The sequence below is a fragment of the Pteropus medius genome, unplaced genomic scaffold (genome assembly GCF_902729225.1).
Source record: "Pteropus medius unplaced genomic scaffold, Ma_sr-lr_union100, whole genome shotgun sequence".
Classification (NCBI taxonomy): Eukaryota; Metazoa; Chordata; class Mammalia; order Chiroptera; family Pteropodidae; genus Pteropus; species Pteropus medius.
Window position 1 is genome coordinate 714,133 of NW_024355526.1, and position 21,603 is coordinate 735,735.

Consider the following 21,603-nt stretch of genomic DNA (forward strand, 5'->3'; position numbering starts at 1 on the left):
CCCACACGTCCCCGCCCAGAGGCACCCCGCCTTAATCCCTTGCCCCCGCTCACCGCGTGCCGGACTCCCGCAATCCGACCCACGCCTGGAACCCCGCCCGGGGTCACCCTGCTCTGAGGGCCCCTGAACCCACCTTGGGGTCACTCCGCGCCCCAACCCCGCGCCCCCGCCCCTCCCCGGAAAAATGCCTCCACCTCTCGGCACTGCCCGCTCCCCAGCCGTGCGGGCCCCGGCGGCGGCGCCCAGCAACCGGCGGGCAGGGCGGCCGGATCCTGGCGCCCGCAGCGACCCCTAGCGGCCGGAGGACCGAGCCGGGCAACGCGAGGCCAAGGGTGCGGAAGGCGGGTGCTAGGTGCCCCAGAATCCACGCCCCTTGCGGCTCGCTCCCCTCTGCGTCCGCCGCAGCCCGTATCCTGTCGTCTCTGCAGATGTGCCCAGTCTGGACTTCTACAGATGGATCCCTAAAACACAGGGCTCCCCTGCGCCTATCTTGCCCACTTCACCCAGGCAGCCGGATGGGACTCAGCGAACCCATCCACCAGCCCTGGAGGGCGCCGCCTCCCTGAGCCTCCGAGAGCGGGTGATGTGCAGCCGCTTCGCAGGGCCCCACCTCTGTGCGCCCAACCGCGAGGGGTGAGGATGCCTGACCTTGACCCTGACCTGGGGGGAGGGTGTGTGTGTGTGTGAGGCCACCCGACCTTGACCCTGACCCAAGGGTGCGGCCACCTGACCTTGACCCTGACCCAGGGGTGAGACCACCTGACCTTGACCTGCCTTGGGAGCCTCACTTCTTTCAATCGACAAACGCAGACAAGAGGCGAGAGCGCTCAAGGGCGCAAAATATTTTATTTAACAATTTGCGTTTAGGAAAAATAGCAGCTCCCACCTTGGAGGGAACTTCTTGAATCAAAAGTCGCTGGCAGTCCACACAGAACAATGGGCTGGGGTGGGCTGGAAGAAGCCGAGGGCACCCCGAGGGGCTCACGCCCCAGGAACCACAGGAGCACTGACCCTGGGACACAAGAGACGCCCTGACGAGACCCGGCCTTCCTCAAAGTGACACGAACAAGTGGGTCCAGTCACACAAGTGTGAAACACCCTGGAACACATTCTGTGGGTCTGTCCCCGAAGATCCAGTGAGCTGGGAGTGGGCAGGGCCTGTGCTACCTCCGCTCCCCGGACCCAACAGACCCACACCCCACCACAGCAGCGAGCACGGGAAACTCCGCTACCGGTTTTCACAAGCACTGAAATCGTCCCCTGGTCCCTCGGGACTACGCAGAACGAGGAGACTTTTAAGAAGTCAATGGAGCCAGCAAGCCGAGTCCGGTGGGGGCGCCCTCCGCAGGCTCGGGGGACTGCGAGGCAACACCTCTGCACGCGGTGGCAGGTAGGAAAACCAGGCAGAGCTCCTGTCGAGAAACTGCTTTAAGCCACTTGCTGCCAGAGGTCACCAACTCCTGCAATGCTGTCACCCGGGTGAGGAAGCCCGTGGGCTGGACTGCACCCTGAAGCCACCAGGAGGCGGGGCGGCGTCACTGCGTCCAGAGCGGGCGGTCCACACGGCTGCTCTGATGGCCAGTCCAGCAGGATACTCATACCCGGGAAAATCCAGATCAAAGTGAGTCGTTAGTCACAGTGTCCGCACCAGGCTGGTTAGTCTAGATGTGACGCATCTGGAACACAAGTCCTGTTCGGTGGCTCTTTCATCTCTTCTGGGTGGCAAAGCCAGGCCCTCTGGTAGCAGGAAATCCCTCATGGTCCTAGCCAGGCCACAGAAAATTCGGTGCAGCTGGTGGGGGTGTGTTGGCCCCGGCAGAGAATCGCGCACCATCACGGTGTCTCCCACCACCGCGTGGACAGCTGCCGCGCCCCTCGGAGCAGCATTCGGGGTGAGGGAACGTGGGGGTGGGGGCTGCAGAGCAGGCATCCGTGTTTCCCTCCGGAGTCAAAGGTCCCCTCTTCTGCCAGTGTCTTAGAGGGACTGTGGGACACATTTGGCAGCAACTGGCCACCGGGCTTCGAGATGCTTGCTCCTGAAGAGAGAATTCTCTCCTGCAGCAGAAAGTTCCAGCTGCGCTCAGTGTGACATTGAGTGACTAACGAATGTTTGTCCTTAAGTCACTCTTTTCAAAGTCAAAGGTTGAGTCGGAGGCTCCCTCTCCCTCCAGACCTCGAGGGGGCTGTGGGACCTTGTCGACAACACGTCCCATAGGCAGGTGCTGAGGGGGCCAACGGACAGCACCATCTGGACTCCTCTTGCCTGTCCCTCTGGGGACAGAGGCCAGCAGTCGAGTCCTCGTGGCAAGCGCGCCAGGGCCCAGACGCTAATCCCAGCGGGATTAGCCTAGCTCAGCGCTGGGTATTTCCTCTGGCCAATGCGCCCCGTCCTGGAACTCCCCGAGGTGGCAGAGGCCTGGAAGGACACGAACAGCACTGACTTCGCGCGCCGTCCCCCACGGTGGGGACACACTGCGAGAGGCCAGCACACGGTGACGCAGGCCTATGGCACAAACCAGAGCCCACCGCTGATCTCAAAGGGGCCCGTGCGGCCTGTTCTGTCTCTGCAGCCCACCCCAGTGGCCGAGTCAGCAGCTGACCCTGGCCGGCTCTCTAAAGGTGCTGCGCTCTGCTGGGGCCGGCAGTGAGGCCGCCTCCACGCCTGAGCGCCTGAAGACTCTGGGGAGGACCGCGGCCCGGCCCCGGCAGAGGGGTGCAGAGACCACCCGGGGGAGATGGGACAGACACAGGCATTTGCTCTTGCTCCCCCTAAGTCCTAACTGAAGGGAAGGTTGAGGAACTCATACAGGGATGGACCACGAGGTAAAAGTGACAGACAGCAGAGGGCCGCCACCTAGGCTCGAGGTGGAGAGGCAGAGGCGTGGCCTGGTGGTGACGGGTGCAGCTATGCTGATGGCGGAGAGGGGCCGAGAAGCCACCTCAGCTGCAGGTGCTCGAAGCGGGGGCAGGGGGAGGAGGGGGGCTCTGTAAGAAGGCAGGGTCTGCATCGGGACGGCCAGGGTCAGAGATGGAGGGCTTCCACTCTGAACGCTGAGACCCCCCCACAGGCCTCGCCCTCTACTCCAGGGGCAGGAAGGGAAGGAAGCAGCCGAGAACGTGCGGGCCGAAGGACACGCACCACAGGGGCGGGCAGCCAAGGCCTCACGTCAGAGGTGGGCCCGGAGCACGTGGCAGAGCTGCGGGCCGGGGGACAGGTCAGCTCCCAGCCTGGCCCCGGGCGGTAGCGAGGGCACTTACCTGTGCGAAGTGCGCTGGGTCGTAGAAGGGCACTGTGGCCCCGGGCGGGCCCTCTGCGGCTGCGTGGTCACCGGGAGCCTGAGAGCAGAGAGAGCTCATCTCAGCAAGACAACAACGGCACACAGCGCTTTGCGCTCCGTTTGCGACACACATACTATTTCTGAGCGAGGATTTAACGACACTTTTGAATAAGCCACAGAAGCAGAAGGCAGAGACTTCCTGGAGCACTGGATTTAACTGCTAATGGGTCAGAGAGAAATGGTACACATCGAAGCGGCATGCAGAGTAAAGTGCTTCCCAAATGGGGACACGCACAGCGCCATGTCACACCAGCGTCAGCTTAAGCAGTTAGTAGAGACTGTCGATTGCTTCAGGCCTCAGGTGTCCAGCTACGGACTTCAGTGGTTTAATACACAAAGAAAAAAGTCACGTGAGGCCTTCCTGCTGAGCCAATGGGGAAGCTTGGCTCCGCCATACACAGAAAAGATGAAGTCGTCCTCTACTCCCAGCCAGACTGGCCTCAGGACAGCTGTCGCTGCCGCCACACTGCCCGGCCGAACACAAATCTTCTCATGTTTGAGCATAAAAAGGAATTCTCTCAAACGAGAGCGTCCTGACCCAGGCGGCCACAACACGGGGGGCGAGGCCATGCCCACCGGCCGTTTGGGAAAACCCATTCAGGAAAGAGACAAGTACAGACATCTGTTAGGTAGGAGATTTGGGGTCAATTCGATCGTCCATGCATCTGGACGTTTTACACCCTTTGAGAAGATTTAAAGAGAGGAACACTGCATCCCGTCACGTGGTGGCTGAATAAGATGATGGGCAAAGTCAGTGACAAAGTGACAGGGTGCACGATGACCAACCAGTACAGCGCCCTTAAAGGAAACCAGAGGCGACCCAAGTCAGCTCGACACTGGGTGGGGACGGCCGCCACAGGTACCTGGTCAAAATGCTGGCTCACTTCGCGTGACAGCGAACTCATCGAACTACAGCGCGAAAGCTACAAAACAGCGAGAACACGGCAGAGAGGGTCAGCGCAGGCCGCGCCCGCACGGCGGCGAGTCCTGGAGCGCGCCACGCGCCGGACGGGAAAGCGGACGGAGCGGACGGCCCCCTTTAACGCGCGGCCGCGATGAAGGAACGACCCCCGAGACACGCGGGCCCCCGTGCGCCAGGCCCCCGAGCGAGGCCGCAAACCCCTCGCCGCTTCTGACGGTTTTCCCAGAAACACAGCGACTCTTCCGGCTCTAAGAAGGGTCTGAGCCGCCTCCCTGCTCACTTTAAGGGGAGCAGTCACTGGTTGAGAAAGCCCCCCAGCCCGGACTGCGTGCGGACGGCCTTACCTCTCCTCCCTGGGTGCCGTCCGCTCGGTGGGGTGGGAGGTCCGAAGCAGGGGGCACAGCAGCAGAGCTTAACTCCTGCTGAGAACAATGGGACACGCACACAGGCAGGGCAGGGGACGCCGTGTGGCCCTCCAGCCCAGGTTACAAACTGCTCTACTCCAGGACCGTGCCCCTCAGGGAAGCCGTGGGAAGAACCTGCCGTAGGTGCCTGCAGGTGGCTGCCGGCACTGGCCACCTGCTGTGTGTCTCTCAGTGGCCTGTGGCCTGGTGCTGCTGTCAGCCCCTTCCACAGAGCAGGAAACTGAGGCCTTTACACAGACAGTGACCAGGGAGCCAGGGTGGGGATCCGGGACCATCCAGCTTCACAGACCACACTCTGACCGTTACACTCCACGTTAAGCCTCAGACGTTTAAAAAAACACCCTCTTCGCTCCATGACTGCAGTGACGCGACCGCCACCTAACCTGTGTGCGCTTAGTTTGCGAATCCTTAGAGGACAGTCGATGAGAAAGAGACGCCCAACAGAGACGGGGCTCTCTGCGGACACCGCCCACACGGACTGCACAAAGTCGGGGCCGGCTTCCTGGGCTGGGGAGGGAGGCCTTGTCCCCTCGCCCCACCACGCCTGCTCACCTGGGGCTCCGGGACGGGCTCCGCGTGGGCCTGCCCTTCCCCGCCGGCACCCGCTGCTGCGTCTGTGGGGAGACAGTGCAGGAGGAGCGTTGCCGTGTCTCAGACATCTCTGGGGTCCACTCACGAAACCCAAGAGGGACAGCGTCCCACGTGCCCCCGCGGAGAAGGGACATGCGGCCCTTCGCACAACAGCCAGTCGTCTGTCTTTGAGGGGAGACGGAGGCCCCGACTCTCAGAGGGCCGAGGTCGGAGGCCAGGATGCCGAGACCGCCCACCCCCACAGCCTACCTGGGTGTGGTCCGCACAGGTGAGCCGGGATGGGGAGTGGGGCCAGCGGGGCGAAGAAGTCTGCAGGCGCGAGAGCCGGCTCCGTCTGCCGGCGCCCGCCGGGGTTCAGGACGTCCACGTAGCGCGCTCTGCTCCCGGCTGCGGCGGGGAGGAGGCACACTCAGGCCACGGGCCCAGCGGCCTGGGCTCCTCGCTGCGGCAGGAGAGCTTGGCCGACGAGCGGCCTCTCCAGAGGGCTCACTTGCGGGGTGCCAGCCCCAGCCGGGTCCACTCCACACCAGCACAGCCCGCCCGCCCCTCTCTGCTGCGGGGGTCTGCGGGGAGCAGCAGTGCGAGAGAACGGGCCTCACTCGCAATGTCTTCGTAAACCTGGGGCCTCCACAGGTGACAAACTGTCCCTTAACGCACGAGCTGTGATCACTGAACTTGGGTATGTCTATAGGCCAGGTAAACTGTCCGAACGAACTCTGAGCTCTGGCTTGACTGTTACCTGCTTTTCTAGAAAACATGTTCACAGAGGATCCGGGGAGCCCGCCAGGTCCAGGGGCAGCAGCCTGTGGCACCTTGGGAAGCGATATTGGCGGTGGGGGAGGAGCCTTCTTCTGCAGAAGAAAGGAGGCTTCAGATACGTGCTAACACGGGCCCCAGATACGCTGGACAGAAGGCTCCAGAAGCAGCGCCTCTGCTGGGCACAGCAGACACCCCGGTTCCAACGCACCTCCTCCTCCGGCTCGTTGACGTCCACCCATCGGTTCTTCTTCTCGTCCCACACGATCTGCCACGATTGGGAAGAGCAAGGGACAGGTCAGCAGGTAAAGCTGAACAGAATCGGGGTGATGACCTGTGACCCCTCCAGCACCAGGACACACGTCTGGGCTCGTTCTGAAGCCGGAACGCACGGTGTACACCAGCGCTGACAGACACGTCGCGACACCCACCGAGTCCTCGAGTGCCGCACTGGCGATACTCACCGACTTATTCTTGTCATCTGGTAAGTAAGCCTCCGTCTTCCTCTTCCCGGTCAGCCAGCGAGAGAACCAGGACTCACCACTCTAAACACACACGAGGACACCTTAAGGACATCTCACCCAGTGCAATGACACAGGACAAACCCCATAGGACTCCGCTCAAAACTAAACAACGGTGACAGAAATCACAACCGAGGTCACCCTCTGGGGGGTGTTGACGGGTCACGGGAGGCTGGAACCGTTGCGACTCTGAGCTGGGGTGACACATAAACAGACACAAGCATTCACCCAGCTGGGTGCTCTCCCTGCGTGGCCAGGCCCTTGCCTCAGGCAGGGGCCGTGTCACCTGTGGGAGTCGCCCCTTATCCACCTGGCGGGCTGCGCATTACCTTCTTGGGCTCCTTGCTCTCTCTCCTGGCTGCCTGCACGGGGCTCTTCCCTTCGGGAGCGGGCATCATGGCCGGCGGCTGCAGGGCACCTGGGCTGGCAGCCCCCCACCCAGGAAGGCCCTCGGAGTCCTGCGGCCCCCGCGAAGACCCCTGTGTGAGGCAAGGTGGAAGCAGGCTCAGCGGCGGCACTTCCCCAATAGGCCGGGTGACGTGAGGAGGGCGGAGGGCAAGGCGGGGACGGGAGGGCAGCCCGGGCCCTGGGGCTGACTGCAGGACCACCAGGCCATATCCAACGAGAGATGGCATCAAGGGGCATTGCAAGACTCAAAATGTGAGTTCTGGGGCCCAATGGGTGACATGGTGGGAAGAAACGGACGCCGCACAAGCCCCGAGCACAGAAAGACTGCTCAGGGTGGGGCCGCGGGCGTCTGCAAAGCACAACGCTCATCCCGCCCTTAGAGCTCTGCTTTCAATACAGTTAAGGTCTCCTCTTAACTCTTCCAGGGACAGAGTATCTTAATGTTAGGGTACATAATCAAAGTTTAAAACTACAGCGGTCTCCGGCTGACGGGTGTCCACACGGAGCTGGGTGCTCATCCAAGAGGTTCCAGGATGCGGTGTGTACAAAAGTGTTTGTCCCTCCTGCTTGGGATCGGAGCAGACAGAGATGCATTTATACCAAACGTGTCTGATAAAATGAATCTTGGTTTCCGGAAAACGAGGGAAAATTTCAGAGTCTCTACTGCAGAGCTGCAGACGTCAGGGAAGGTCTCCATCATTTTAGAAGTGTCCGAATCACCAAGAACGTTTCGCTACAGGGGGGGCCTTCGTGGCCCTCTTTCTACACGGAGTTACCTTCCCCCATTCGTGTTTTCACCAAACCTTCATAATTTAAGGATTCGAGCTATTTTACAAGACCCTTTTTCACAGACAATTTAACAAATAATTCCCTAATTTTCAGTGTTCTCTGTCTACTTGCAACGTGAATGAGGAGTCTAGGTACCTAGTCAATGAAATTTATGAAAAACAAGCAGCTTAAAAGGAGATCGAGTACCATATTATCGAATTTTCCACCAAAATCCTCGTCTCTCAGCTCCGCCAGTGAGTCTCCGCCGGGCGCTCCGAGTGGCGCTGGCCCTGTGGTGGGAGAGAGCGTGTGACCGCGGTGCTGCGGGCAAAGGAGGGAGCTCAGCTCACGGCCAGGCCCCGCACCGCCGTCAGAAACCTGCACACATCCCCAAACATGTCCCCAAACACGTGCAGTTTCTTTCCCAAAGTCTCTACTTTGCTTCGTCCAAGCAGGCAAAGACAGCAAGGCACAGATCAGGGACAAGAACCACCAACTCTGGCTCCAGATGGAGAGTGACAGCCCCCTGCACACTTGACAAGGTGTCAGCCTGGCCATACTACAAGGCCAGCTTGTCGTGCCTTGGACGTCCACTAACGACTCACATCCAACAAGAAGCCAAGCCACCAAAGAAACTAGAGTGATGTTCAATTAACCCATGCAGCTACAGCTCCTAGGCTTCCGGTATAAATTAAGTGACACAGCTTGTTTCAAGTTCAAGGGACTTCCGCCTCTTCCACCAAGCACCTCCACAAACGGGAAACCCATTTAGTTCTGCTCTTGGGGAGGAACCTTGGCAGACCCACCTGGGTCCTGGGTCCTGGCCTCTGGCAGCCAGTGTCCACTCTCCTGGAGAGACGGCGTGCCAGGCGGCAGGCCAGGCCCTGGGCACAGAGCTGCAGGATCAGGCCCGGGGGCCTCTGCAAAGCCAAGTGCAGAACCTGGGGACCCGCAGCCAGGCCCTGGCTCCACAGAGCCCAGGGGTGGCTGCACTGGGAACATTGGCACCCTGGCAGGGATGGCTGGCGGGCCGTCGGGGAGCGTCAGCGGAGCTGCATGGAGATGATGGAGGGAAAAAACAGTCAGGTTGGCAAGGCTTTCTTGTCACCTGAAGCAGTTCGCTAGTGGTGACTCAATAATTTATTACATGCTACTCTAAACGGACACATTTCTCATTAAGAGATAGGAGAACCAATCACCAAAGCAGAAAGGATCGAAGATGCCAGGACACACCTGCTTCGGGGAAAAGTAAACACGCACTTTTTAGGGCAGAAGGGAAGACGTCGTTAAACGCAACGTGGGGCAGGGGCCCTAACCCCCGGCACACCCCAGTGAGCGGCTACGAGGGGCACAGCTCTCTGTGTCCCGAGTCCCCCACCTCCAGGGGTCCGACAGGCCACCCCCCCTACGGACTCGCCGTGGAGTGACAGCGGGGGAAAGGAGGAGACGCCAGGAGGCAGGCGTCTGGGGAGGGGTGTGCGGGCTCACCTGAGGGCAGCAGCCGCAGGCCCTGGCCAGAGCACTCAGTGGCCGGCACAGGTGGCGCCAGCAACGGGTTGTCAGTGCCCAGGCCCAAGGGAGGTGTGAGTCCTGGGCCGTCACACTGTCCCAGCTCGGGGCTCAGCGAGCAGGCAGGGCGCTGGGCGAAGGCCGTGTCGGGGCTCTGCGGCACGGCGCCCTCCTAGGGGAGAGGTAGTTCAGGCCCTCCCAGCAGCCCAAGGCCGTGGGGGACACTTGTGCTGGGCTCCGGGAAAGCCTACCTCTCCCCAGAATGGGGCACACACACGCACCCTTAAAACTGTGCTGTTCACACCCAACATGATGCATGACAGCCACGAGGGCACAAGCCACCTCGTCAGTGTCTCCCTCGGACCGACAGCCGGAGACGTACCTGGACCTGCCTCTCCAAGTGCTGCAGCCGGGACAGCCACGCCGGCTGCACGAAGGCCTCCTCCTCCGGCTTCTCTTTCAGCTGAGGATCGAAGAGTCGCAGCTGGGACGCGAGCTGGACGTGCGAGAAACAAAGGCCTGTCACTCAGGGACGGCGGGCAGCAGTATCCAAAACCTGCTCTGACCTGGGACCAATGCAGCCTCAGTGTCAAATGGCGATTCTGTCTGGATCAGCGGCCTCAGCTGTCCCGCGCCCCACATGCTGACATGGGGTGCCGCGTGCTCAGGACACGAGCCTGGGACCCGACAGCCCACGGGCTGGCCTCCAGAGTCACCACGTGGGGCCAGCAGTGCCCGGACGCCCGAGTTGCCACCTGACCCTGCAGACAGGGCCTCACCCACCACAGACCCTGATGGGGAGTCAGCGGGTGGGCCCTGTGTTAGTGACCGCTGGAGCAGGGAACGAGGACGAGGGCTTACTAAGTACTGTTTGTTACACCTAAAAACGTCCACAGTAAGGAGCTCATTCAGGTGTCACATGAGCACATTTTCAGAAACGAACCCCCTGGGGAGACGGAGTACGTGATGATGTGGCACTTGGTGCTGGGCGCTGTCCGCCCATCTCCTTCGCAAAGCTCTCAGAGGCCAGTCACGCTGTCCCCATTTTACAGAGCAAGAAACGAGGCCTGCAATGGGCCACCAGGCCCCAAAGCCAGGCAGCTGGAGTGTGGAGGCGCACGCCATAAACTGCAAGACTAGACTGCCTCGACACAGACGTTTCCGGAGACGGGGTTCCTCTTACTTTGAAGCTTCTGCTGTTTCTGTGCCGGCGTGAGACAGCTAAGATCTCCTGTGCTAAGCCGCAAATCACCAGGCGCCCGCCCTGGAACACTTCGGCTCCTCCATGCCTCCACGAGCCTGGCCCGCTGCCCATATGACCCCCTCAGCCCTGCGCCCAGAGCTCTTGATGCGCCAGGCTCAGCCCGGCAGCCACATGCCAGGGACAGAGACGCATGAAGACAGTACCTGAACCAGCTGGCGAACCAGCACGGGGGAGTGCGTGCGGGGCTGTAGCAGGATGCTCTTGGCAATCACTTCACAGTAATGAAAGGCCTGTGTGGCGAACCCCATTTCGGCCAGGCGGCAGGAGTAGATGAACTTAAATACCTAAAACACACAAAGCCGGGCCGTCTCACGGCTCACCCCCTCCTCACGGCCCCACAGCCCCCAGGCGAGATCGTTCCGCATGTCCTGTATCTCGTGGGTGTCCCCAGCTCCAACAATGGCACCAGTCCCCACTCTGAGATATTTCAGGTCGAAGGAGGCACCCGAATTCCTCAGAAACTGACCCCTGCTCAGCACTGCCTGTCACAGAGCCACGGGGCGCGCAGCCAGGGACGCAGAGATCTGACGCGCACTCTGGACCGCGGACCGCCTCCCCTGCGACTGCAAACTGGTCCGCAGCCACGCTCCACTAGCACCTAACGGTGCAAGTGTGCAAGCGCTTACACACTCACATGTACACCCACTCCCCTCGATGCAAAAGCAGCTACTAAAAACCAAATACCAGAAACTCCAATACTTAAGTAGCGAAACCCCAAATACAAACAAAACTCTCCGTTCCACAGGATTTATTGTCGAGCACTGCAAAGCTGAAACGTCTCCGAAAGCAGGTGACCAAGTGACAGGAGTCCGTAAACCTGGCCGCCTGTCGGCGGCGCCCCGTGGTCGCAGGCTCACCTGGAAGTTGGGCAGGGGCCCGCTCTGCGCCCCCAGGGACTGCGCGTACTCGTAGGCCTCCGTCCGCTGAATGGCTTCGTTGGTCGCAAACTTTAAAAACGGCAAACTGTTGAGGAAATGAGCTATTTTCATCTTTGAGCGTGTCACGCCACGTGGTACGACGTGAGGCTGCTACCCTAGGCGGGCCTAGTGGGGGGGGGGCACGTCCCTCAAGGAAAACAGACACCGCTGGCGCCTATGCTGCTCACCTGTGGTTTGAGCCGATCAAGACGAGCTTTGTGGTTTTCCTGGTGTAAACCCCAAACCCGACCTGGGCCATGAGGTAGCAGAAGTGCGCCGCGTCCAAGAGACCTCGCGAAGCTGGACACACGAACGGGCTCGGTCAGTGGGCTCCGCCCGAGAGGACAGAACGCGAACAGAAGACGCCGGACACGCAGAGGAACGCGGGCCTCGTGCCCTGCACGGCAGCACGACCCAGCGCCCGCTCCCAGGCCTGCCGCCGACCCACCTAGCGTGTCGCCCATCGTGGCCATCGTTCTGGACTCCACGTCCATGTTGTTACTCAAGTTGGACAGGACCATGGCGAGGTGTGGCCTCCAGTCCCCCCACTTCTCGTCTCCACAGCACTGAAACCAGACGGAAGCAACGCACCCTCACCCCGGGAAGGGCGCCACCTCCATTTGCAATGGGCTCAGTGGGCGTGGTGGGAAGCAAGGGTCTCATCCTGAGATGAAGCCTTGCCCAGGAGACAGCGCCCAATGCAGCGCAGCCGTGAGTGCCGGGCGACCCCACTGACCGTGGACGCGGCAGGCATCCGCCCGGACATCAGCTGGTAGACAGTCTGCAAAGGGTCGTTGATCGGGAGACTGTTGGCGAACCTAAGACACACCGAGAGCCACGTTTCACTCGGCTCGGTTTAAAAATCAGGACAAGTCTGGTCTGGTCTCAGCCCGAGAGACCGGCTGACGCTGACCCTGGTGAGGCGCACGCAGCTCGGGACCAGAAGCTGTAAACGTGGCTGCGCAGCTGTGCCGAGCACCCGGGACTGGGACCACGTGGCACATGAGCTGCGTGTTAACGAAAAGCTCCTTAAAAACGCTATAAAATGTGAAGACCAAGGACCCCACTGAGAGTTTACAGAATTAAAGACCGTGCGGCTATAGGGCCGGGGCAACGCGTCCCTGTGACGGCACCGGGAGCAGTGGGCGTCCTCAGCTTTCTGACAACTACAGACACCTGTGCGCTTCGACAAGCTCCCGAGGCCGCGACCGAACCAGCCTGAGCTGCCCACGAACAGCCAGCCCGGCCGCACGCTACCTGGTCATGACCCTGGCGTGCGTCCGGCTGTCCATCTTGCTCGCAAGCAGCAGAGCGTGGCCCCACAAGCCGCTCTTCATCGCAGACTCCAAAGCATCCTGCAAAGCAGTTCTGCGTTAGCCGAGTCATCAGTTCACCTCCTGTGACGTGAGCCAGCAGTGGCAGAGCGCGTGTTGTCACGCACCACCAGGAAGAAGGGGCTCAGCTGCGGTGAAGACACACGTGACTCATCGGCCCCCGAAGCTCAGAACTCGGAAAGAAGCCACTTGCCACTGCTCCCTCTAGTGCGAAGTCCCCGTGGCGGGAGGTCCCCGCACCTCCCTCTTACCACCCACTTGCAGGATAAAGAGCAAGTGCGCCAGAGGCAGGGGCCACGGGGAGGCGATGCCACCATCCCCAGATGGTCCTTTCCCCCGTGAGAAATGCCACTTGCACGTTCCCACCCCAGCTCCAGAATGACGCAAGGCCACCACTAGCACCTTTCAATGCGGACAGAGCCTCCCTGCACCCAAAATAATGTGGGGTGTAATTCAGAACACTCTGACTAGCCATTTTCTAAGTAACTCTGGGCCTGTCAGATCCCTGCCGCCTGAGCCGGGCACGCGCTCGGCCTGTGCCCACAGCATAAGGGGCGCCCCTCCCGGCACCCAGCACAACCCTGTGAACTGCCACAGCACCCAACTGTGTGTGGCTTCCGGCGCTCCCTCTCGCCTGCAAGCCTTGGCACGTGCTTTGCTCTGACCGGTCCCTGTGGGGCACCCACGCCTACCAGCACCCAACTCGCTCAGAGATCCTGAGCTGGCCCCAACTGGGACAACAGGCTCCATTTCCCTCTCTGGCACGCACCTGTCCCTGAGACGCGCCATGTGTGGCAGGGCACGGCCTGAGCTCGAGAAATGCATTCATTTGTTGAATGACACCGAACCTGCAGGCCTTCGACCGTGGCGATGTTTACAAGATGCCACCCACGCCACCTCCAGGGACGGTACGCGGGGCCAGGCAGCTTGTACACAATGGCGCCAAGGCGCTCGTGCTCAGCGAACTGCACTCCGCCCGTCCAGCTGCTCCGCGGCCCAAGCCTGCCCAGTGGACGCCGGGACCCACCGGTGGCCCCGTGGGCTCAGGGGCCTACCTTCTTCCGTCCATAGAGCAGCAGCTCTCTGAACCTCTCGGTGTCCTTCTCCAGCGTGCCCGCGACGGCGGTGGCCTGCGTGTCAGTGAGAAACGCGAGCTGGGCCTCCCCGGACTCCTCCTCGTCCGTGCGCCCCACGGCTTCATTGGTGAAATCAATCAGGTTGGCCTCGTCGGGTGACTTCCCAGGAAGCCACACTGTCCTGTGGTCCCGTAACAACAGCTCCGCTATGTCTGTCCCCACCACGGTCTGCAGGGGCGAGGACAGGAAGAATCACAAGGTACTCACTGCAAACAGGGCCTCGCCCAGGCCCCGCTCAGGTAAGGACCCCCAACGGGTCTCCTGAGGCGGGCACACGCGGCCACCATGAGGACAGAGTGCCACTCCCAACACGGCCAGGAGCCAGATGGACAGACCAGGCCCTCCAAAAGACCAACACGGGACCCCGAACCTCCCCCGCCCCAGATGCAGACCCTCCCCGTCTTCTGCCTCCCCACGCAGGCCCAGCTCGGAAACCCTGCCCAACTCCAGGCCCAAGGGCTTGAGACTCAAGGCCCACAGAAGAGCTGCTCTAAGGGTAAAAGAGACACGTACCCCATTCTGTCTGCACAACAGAACAATAAAGTTCCAAAGGAGACTTGCAGACTCTTTGTCAATTAAGTTTTCGTTCTGCAAACACTTTGTGGCTTTGTTCTGTGCAAAATTAATAACATCCACTTTATGGGTGTCGTCTCTGAAACAAGAACGGCACTCAGTGAACGGCGACAACCACGGCCATGCGGCCAGGTGCGGCCACCGCCTCCAGACAGCGGCCCGGGTGCTGGGGCAGGGACGTACTTGCCGAGAGGCCCGGGGAATGACCGCATCTCGTCCTGCTCCGGCATGTGCTGCAGCAGCGTCTGCGAGAACAGGCGAGGGACAGAGGGCAGCTCAGGGGCAGGCACCTCTGCTGCCAGTCCGCTCTGCACCGAGGGGGCTGAGATGCCCCACCACGGGCACAGCCACATCAGCAGAGGGATTGTCACACTTCTGGGCGGTCAAATCCGTTCTCCCCACCAAGCTCTGAAGCAAGGCCCCCACATGCGTGACAGGAGGGCTGTGGGGCTGGGAAACAGGGTGCCCACACCAGCCCCCAGGGCACCCCCTCCCCACCTCTACCCCCTACCGAAAATCACCAGTAGAGCAAGCATGAACAGGGTCCTCCCCACAAAGTCAGAAATGCAAATACAGACAGAAAACCAATAGGCAAGAAAACCCAAAGCAGCACCCAAAGCAGAGGCTTAACGTGCCGGCATCCGGGAGAAAAGACACACGAGCAAACAGGACAGAAATAATCTGGCAGTTGAAGATTCACAGCAATTGACATTTTGCAAGGCCGTCTTCTCAGAGACGACGAAGCACAAGTGGAGGATGACAAATGCAAGGCACAGAGTGTACGGGCGGGGTCACCTCCATGCTGTGGACTTCCACCAAGGCCGGCTGTCCTTCTGAAGGCAGATTGGGGACCACTTTAATGAGCTGGCCCCCGGGACCAAACCGGGCACAGACGTGAGGCACGGAGAATTTCTCAGGAGAAGTGGGTCTTGACGGAACTACGTTTAAATGAAGGGAAAGGGAAACGGTTAGCGTGGAGGCCCCAAGGGCAGGGTGCTGCACAGCCGGACCTCCCACGACCAGCTCTCAGCTGCTGGACGGCCCGCCAAAAAGCAGGAGCTACGCGCGTGTGTCAGAAAAAGTTCAGATCATTAAAAACGAGAACTATCCTCTTCCAAACCGAAAAAGCTCCTCTGAAGACCCACTGGGAAGCATGTGACAGTGCTCCCTGGCGCTCGGGGCCCTGTGTGCCCTTAGCTTCCGGTCTATGTCACAGCGTCCAGCGAGGATGACAGAGATGCCTCAAGTCAAAAAGAGAGGAAGATTTCTAACTGGATGCTGCTTTAAAAAGGAAAGGACCCCATCGCGTCTCAGAACGTCAAACGTGCTCCTGCAGTTTCCAAGAAACGGTATCGGTTCTAACGTTTTAAAGAAGAACTGAGAATGTGGCCAGGCTCTGACCAGGTTTCCAGGGAAATCAGACATTTCCTCCAAAGGCTGCTAACCCGTGCGCAGGGCCCCAGCGATACGGAGGACGAGGCCCCGCCCAGGAATGGGGCAGTCACACCAAGTGGACGTGACAGACAGGTCGGGCAGCTCTCAGGCCCGTGAGCCAAACTACAGCCCATGCAATGCTATCAGCCCCTTGTGATAAGCCCTGTCACTCAAGATGGGTGTGCTGTCACATAGCTGTCCTTCCTCCACAGGGAAGAGCAGGCCAGGCCACCACCAGTCCCTATGTCACACCTTGCTCCCCACTTCCTGTCACAGGCGTGGAAGGCCGCCCGGTGCTGTGACCTGGCACCTACTGCACCTGTAGGCAGGCGAGGCCTTGACCACACGCACCCTGCTCCACTGCGGGCCAGCCGCCATCAGCAGGGTAGCCGTACTCGGGGAAGCCGGGGGCGCTGTTGAAATTGCTGCCGTAGGTGTCGTAGGCGTAGTCCCCGTGGAAGGAGCCTGGTGGAGGCGGGACCTCGTAGGGACCAGCTGTCACATTGCGACTTCTGTAAACCTGACTCTTCAAAGACACAAAGCCCACAGGTGGGATCAGGTCACCGGGCAGGGCAGCCAGGCTTCGGGTCTCTGTCCGAGCCCGGGAAGGGGTGGCCCACCACCCACCTGTTGCGAGTGGGTGCTGAAGCTGCTGCGGCGGCTCTGCACGCTGGGCGCACTGTGCAGGCTCCGTGCCGAGTGCTCGCTGTGCACGCTGCGCCGGTCCGCGTCCTCCCCGCATGTGTCCCTGTGGGGCTCGTGGTCGTCATCAAAACTCCCTGTGAAGCGAGGGTCGTACCTCCAGTGGTCGTATTTCCCAGGCCTAGAGGGAGCAGGGAGCAAAGGCAGAAAGGGGGCGCTGGGGGGCATCCTGGGCATGACACACAAAGCCCCTCAAGACTTGAGCCCCCACCAGGCCCTCATGGCCCCACGTCCTTCTGCCCTTCCCAGGCCTGACCCTGAGAAGACCAGTCAGAGCTTGCCCTCGAGCGGAGGCGCTGACAGCCAAACCCAAGTTCAGAGCCTGGAGACTCAGGAACACGCCCGTATGGGCAGTGGTCACGCCTCCCACAGAGGGACACCGAGACACGAGGAGCGAGGAGGGCACCCGGCTCCCAGGCTCCCATTCTGAGGCCGGCCCTCTGCCCACGGCCGACGTGGGACACACCAGAAGGCTCTAGTCCCTCCTCTCGCACACAGCGCTGTCAGGCCGGCGGCTCGGCAGGCTCCCGCACGCAGCTGCAGTGCGCGGGTCACAGAGACGTGCAGGCACGCAGGCCCCCCCACCCCGGGCGAAGCACACCTGACCCACCTATCAGCGTAGGCGTACTGCTCCTTCCCCAGCGGCTCGTACTCGGCGTCATACCAGTACCTGCGGTCATAGAGGCGGGGGTCCCTGAGCCGAGAACTGTAAGCGTGCCGATCCCAGTGGCTTGGATCTGCGGGCGAAGAGTTCACGGGTTAACACGGCACGCAGGAGACGCTGCCTGCACTGGAGCAGCACACCTCCGGGGCTGGAGAGTGCTTCCCGGCTCCCTGTGGACCCACACGTTCCCCCGAAAGTCAGCAGGGCCTGGGTGTCGACTGAGACCCTGGAGGCCCTGGCTGCGTCCTGCTGTGCGAACACCACCTTGTGGCCACTGGCTGTCACAGTCTCCGTATGTTAAGAAGAAAACAAACTGCTGAAAAGCCGACATCTTTATTAATCTCACCTTGTCGGGACTTTTTAAGTTAATCCCATAACTAAATTTAACTCACATCTCTTCTAACATAGTCCAGAAAGTTTTAAGAAATACTGTCAAAACTAAATTACTTGAACTTCATGCTCTACCAAATGAACCATTTTTGGCAAACGTACGCAGAAACTGTGTGTGGAGGGATGCCGGTGTACAAGGGGACATGGAGGCCTGTGGACATGGAAGTGGGCAGCTGCTAGGGAGAAGCGCAGGGCTGCAGGCCCGGCGGGGGGCAACAGGGTGCACGGGGACATGCCGCCGAGCAGGACACCCTGTAGTGCTGGAGCCACCGGCTACGTGTGGCCACGGAGCACGTCAGACGAGCTACTGCAGCTGAGAGCTGCTGCCTGCCTTCACCCACTTCCATCAACTGGAATCAGCACAGGGCAGGGCCGCTCCGAGACTGACAGTCGCGTCTGCTAGAAAGTCCGAGAGAACTGCCACGTGGCAAAGGCGCATCGGTGCTGGGATTCACACGCGATTTCTTAACGGGAAATGGCAACACAGCTTCCAGAGGCAGACTGCTCTCGATTGCTTTGGTTTTGAAGCAAAAGCAGAGACTAATAACAGGGACACTTCACCCAGAAGCCCGCAGAGCGCGGCTGTGCGCGCCACACCAGCGGCCCCCGTCCGCAGCATCTGGCCCTACCTCCGTACTCATACTGGCTCGGGTAGTAACTGGCATAGTAGTCGCTCTGGCTGCTCCATCCACTTTTGGAATAGTAACCTTCAGGATATGCTTGCCTGAAAAACACACAGTGCGGTTAAAACCTGCGGCTGGCGATGTGACATCGGCACAAATGACACCCAGAGCAACGGGCGTTCGTCAAAGCACTTTGGCTGTGGACAAATTCTAATCGGAAGATCCAAACCACGATGGCGAGGGCGCGGGTCTCCCTGCCACACAGCGAACTGGAACTGGGATCACTCTTCAGACGCGCAAGTCGTGCTTCAGCACGGGGCGCTCCGCCCCCTCGGGGCCGTGACAGGTTCTCGTCTCGCATCGCACTGAGCAGGACAGGTGCCAAGACATGAAAACCACCCGGAGGCCGATTTTCAGACCCCCCCACAGGCCATGCTGTGGCCTCCGGGTGGGTCAACGTGTGTGGCCCTGGGGCCCCTCAGGGCCGCCCGGCGTGGCGCTCTCGCTGTGCCTGGCCGAGGCAGCATCCCCGAGCACGCTGGCCCCGACTCAGTCATAGAGGCAGGACTCAGGGGGACAGTGGGGTCTGACCTCCAGGGGTGCCGCGTGTCTTGGCGAGGCTTAACTATGTTTTTGCTTTCTCACAGCAAGTTTCAGACAAGACTTGATTTTTAAAATTACCATTCTTCCTGTCGCACTAGCTGAGCCTGGGGCTTGGCTGGCACGGCCCTCGGAGCAAGTGCCCGGCCCTGGGGCCAGGTGTCCGGCTGCTCGGCCACAGGAAAAGCATCTGCCACCCGAGGGCCTGGGTGGGGAGCACCACAGACAGCGTTCGTCCGCGCCCTGAGCGTGTCATACACGGGTCAGTGGGCCCCGGAGAGTGGCTGCCACGGCGTGCGACTGAGAACGGGCCACCTCCTCACCGCCCCAGTACCCACTCAGCACGGGAAAGGCACGATCACAAAAAGCAGAGGTCCACCCCAGCCCGAGCAGCTCCCACAGTGGCGTGGGCACAAGGAAGACAGGCTGATGCTAAACACCTGGAGGACACACACACACACGTGTGCACACGCACTCTCCAAGCAGAGTGGGGCCAGAAAGGGAGGGTTATTCTCCGGAGCTGTCACGAGGAAGTGGTGACACTTAGATAATGGGAACGCTGCGGGTGAGGGTGACGGCCACGCACGTGGCACTGAGGGTGAGGGTGACGGCCACGCACGTGGCACTGCGGGTGAGGGTGACGGCCACGCACGTGGCACTGAGGGTGAGGGTGACGGCCACGCACGTGGCACTGCGGGTGAGGGTGACGGCCACACACGTGGCACTGCGGGTGAGGGTGACGGCCACGCATGTGGCACTGACCCAGCCTCTTTTTAGGCGCCTTCTTGATACTGAGCCAGCTCTGGCCTCTTGATGAGAACATGACGTGCAGGTGGAGGGGACCAGGACGGCAAGATGCCCGGGCCCACCCTCCCCAACACTCCCTTGCCTCTTGGGCTCCCTGAAATAACACGTTTGCTTTGACTCCAAACCTTGCTTCCCAGGTGATACGGCGATACACAGGTGCTAAAACCCTGGGAACCTTCTCGCCTAAAGCACCAAAAACGTTGGGCCGCACACTGGTAAGCGCGTCCCTCCGGAGCAACGCGGAGAGGTCAGCCCTGGCTCATGGCAAGTATCAGGCACTGAAGAACCTGGGGTGCCAGGGCCTCATCAGTGCCCAGGCCATCCCTGCTCCAAGTTTAAGACGCCACAGTCCCTCACAGCACAACCTACACTGGTGCAACGTCTCCTTCCAGCCTGACCACGAGCAGCTGTGGCTGAAGGCTCTGGAAGGCGGGCAAAGCCGAGCAAGCTCATGCCCCCGTCGTTCTGACTCCACCAGCAGCTGAGTGGGAGGACGCTGGCCTGCTGACCTTACGGGCAGAGGCAGGACGCCAAGGCCCTCTTGACACGCCTCGTTTGTAATCACGAACCGAGGCACATCAGTGTTAGAAGTGGGACAAAGGCGTCCGCAGGCGCCGGCACAGGAGGTGGGCGAGGACGTAGGCTTTTGGGCCCAGGTGCCAGCTGTGTTCCGGCCCCAGCCCGCCTGGCCTAAGAACCGTGGGATCTGCGTGACCGGCAGCGGGAAGAGGCGACGCGGGTGAAAAACTGCGCAGCCTAAGGACATCGGACATTCGGCCAGCCAGCCCGCCTCCAGAGCCTGCGCATGCCTCAGTGGCGGGATAATCACTTGGCCCGCGCACGGATGCTGCGCGTGGGCCCCACGTGGTGTCTTCTTGGTGGCCCTGTGCAGGGGCTGCCTGATCAAACACTAGCTGGCAACATGACCACGACTGCATGGCAGTGTGCTCAACTCAAATCAAAAACACAGCCTACAACCTGTCCACACTGCCGATACATCGGCACGGCAAACAGGCGCGCGTGCTCCCCTACGCATGCACGACCACGCGACCACGGCCAGCAGCACACACGTCAATCACCTGGCAGACGGCCGGTCTGAGCAGTGGCTGGCCCGGGAGCTGGGCCGCTCAGGATCAGGGTAGCGGTAGTTCTCGGCGTAGGCGGGTGTCGCACTGTCGTAGGACCTGTATCTGGGCTCGTACAGGCCATACATGTCCTGTGGGAAGACAGGTGTGTGCCATGTTAGACACCAATGCAGAGCCAGCCCTCTCGGAGACCAGCGCAGTTCTACGTGATACAGATGATGGTGTGCCAAGGACCGTGGGACAGAAATGTCCTACGAGAGCCGAGCTTAGCGCCGGCCCCGCCCGCCCGCTGTAAGTCGGTGACTATCAAACTCCCTAGCCCATAGTCCCAACGCCTCGGCAGACCTCAGGCGACGCTGGGCCCGGACTAAACATGATAGAGAACACATAACCAAACGTGTCCATCGTTTTTCAAATAAACGCAGATTAAATCAGAACCTAATTTAGACGACGTTCGTGAGCTCACAGCGCCCACCGCAGAGAGCGGCAGGAGGAACCTCCCGTGCAGCACGAGGGCCTCGCTCTGCCACGCAAGGGCCTTTAGACACTGCTTCTCCCGGTCCCCACAGAAGTTTCAAGTGGCTGCCCTCGCTGCTCAAAGCATGCAGCCAGAACTGGTTCTGCAGACCACTGACAGGTGCAACAGCCAACAAAGGGCCCGTCACGCAGGTGGGGGATGCGGTGTTGGACAAAACTCAGCAGGTATCCTACACCGTGCAGGGCGCTAATGCGTGCCACGGACACTGGACACGGGCCCACCTGGCAGGGTGGCTGAGGCCACACGCGGCGCTGGCACCCTGTACGGCAGACTACGGCTCACTTCAGTCCACCCAACC

The 21,603-nt window shown here is 60.8% G+C and overlaps 2 protein-coding genes across 17 annotated transcripts in view; both read right to left on the reverse strand.

The window, feature by feature from the left end:
* The window catches only part of INPP5E (inositol polyphosphate-5-phosphatase E), a 9,349-nt gene extending 9,048 nt beyond the window's left edge, over nucleotides 1-301 (reverse strand). For 4 of the 5 annotated variants that reach the window (XM_039858963.1, XM_039858961.1, XM_039858962.1 and 1 more), the window contains exon 1: nucleotides 195-301. The gene's annotated coding sequence lies outside the window, so the exon portion shown is untranslated. The other variant, XM_039858960.1, reaches the window with a different exon arrangement.
* Nucleotides 302-827: 526 nt separating this feature from the next.
* The window catches only part of SEC16A (SEC16 homolog A, endoplasmic reticulum export factor), a 29,598-nt gene continuing 8,822 nt past the window's right edge, over nucleotides 828-21,603 (reverse strand). For 8 of the 12 annotated variants that reach the window (XM_039858947.1, XM_039858945.1, XM_039858942.1 and 5 more), the window contains 29 exons: nucleotides 20,762-20,898; nucleotides 18,282-18,376; nucleotides 17,209-17,335; nucleotides 16,524-16,719; nucleotides 16,248-16,422; nucleotides 15,258-15,400; nucleotides 14,646-14,707; nucleotides 14,403-14,541; nucleotides 13,809-14,057; nucleotides 12,677-12,774; nucleotides 12,156-12,237; nucleotides 11,868-11,985; nucleotides 11,608-11,719; nucleotides 11,360-11,465; nucleotides 10,646-10,786; nucleotides 9,621-9,734; nucleotides 9,218-9,410; nucleotides 8,536-8,781; nucleotides 7,937-8,019; nucleotides 6,883-7,032; nucleotides 6,497-6,577; nucleotides 6,244-6,300; nucleotides 6,016-6,127; nucleotides 5,526-5,663; nucleotides 5,238-5,299; nucleotides 4,605-4,682; nucleotides 4,202-4,261; nucleotides 3,259-3,336; nucleotides 828-2,416 (listed from right to left, as the gene is read on the reverse strand). In XM_039858947.1, coding sequence (XP_039714881.1) covers nucleotides 2,348-2,416; nucleotides 3,259-3,336; nucleotides 4,202-4,261; nucleotides 4,605-4,682; nucleotides 5,238-5,299; nucleotides 5,526-5,663; nucleotides 6,016-6,127; nucleotides 6,244-6,300; nucleotides 6,497-6,577; nucleotides 6,883-7,032; nucleotides 7,937-8,019; nucleotides 8,536-8,781; nucleotides 9,218-9,410; nucleotides 9,621-9,734; nucleotides 10,646-10,786; nucleotides 11,360-11,465; nucleotides 11,608-11,719; nucleotides 11,868-11,985; nucleotides 12,156-12,237; nucleotides 12,677-12,774; nucleotides 13,809-14,057; nucleotides 14,403-14,541; nucleotides 14,646-14,707; nucleotides 15,258-15,400; nucleotides 16,248-16,422; nucleotides 16,524-16,719; nucleotides 17,209-17,335; nucleotides 18,282-18,376; nucleotides 20,762-20,898 — 3,501 coding nt within the window. In that variant the 3' untranslated portion in view covers nucleotides 828-2,347. The remainder of the gene's footprint in view (nucleotides 2,417-3,258; nucleotides 3,337-4,201; nucleotides 4,262-4,604; nucleotides 4,683-5,237; nucleotides 5,300-5,525; nucleotides 5,664-6,015; nucleotides 6,128-6,243; nucleotides 6,301-6,496; nucleotides 6,578-6,882; nucleotides 7,033-7,936; nucleotides 8,020-8,535; nucleotides 8,782-9,217; nucleotides 9,411-9,620; nucleotides 9,735-10,645; nucleotides 10,787-11,359; nucleotides 11,466-11,607; nucleotides 11,720-11,867; nucleotides 11,986-12,155; nucleotides 12,238-12,676; nucleotides 12,775-13,808; nucleotides 14,058-14,402; nucleotides 14,542-14,645; nucleotides 14,708-15,257; nucleotides 15,401-16,247; nucleotides 16,423-16,523; nucleotides 16,720-17,208; nucleotides 17,336-18,281; nucleotides 18,377-20,761; nucleotides 20,899-21,603) is intronic. The other 4 variants (XM_039858948.1, XM_039858951.1, XM_039858950.1 and 1 more) reach the window with 4 other exon arrangements.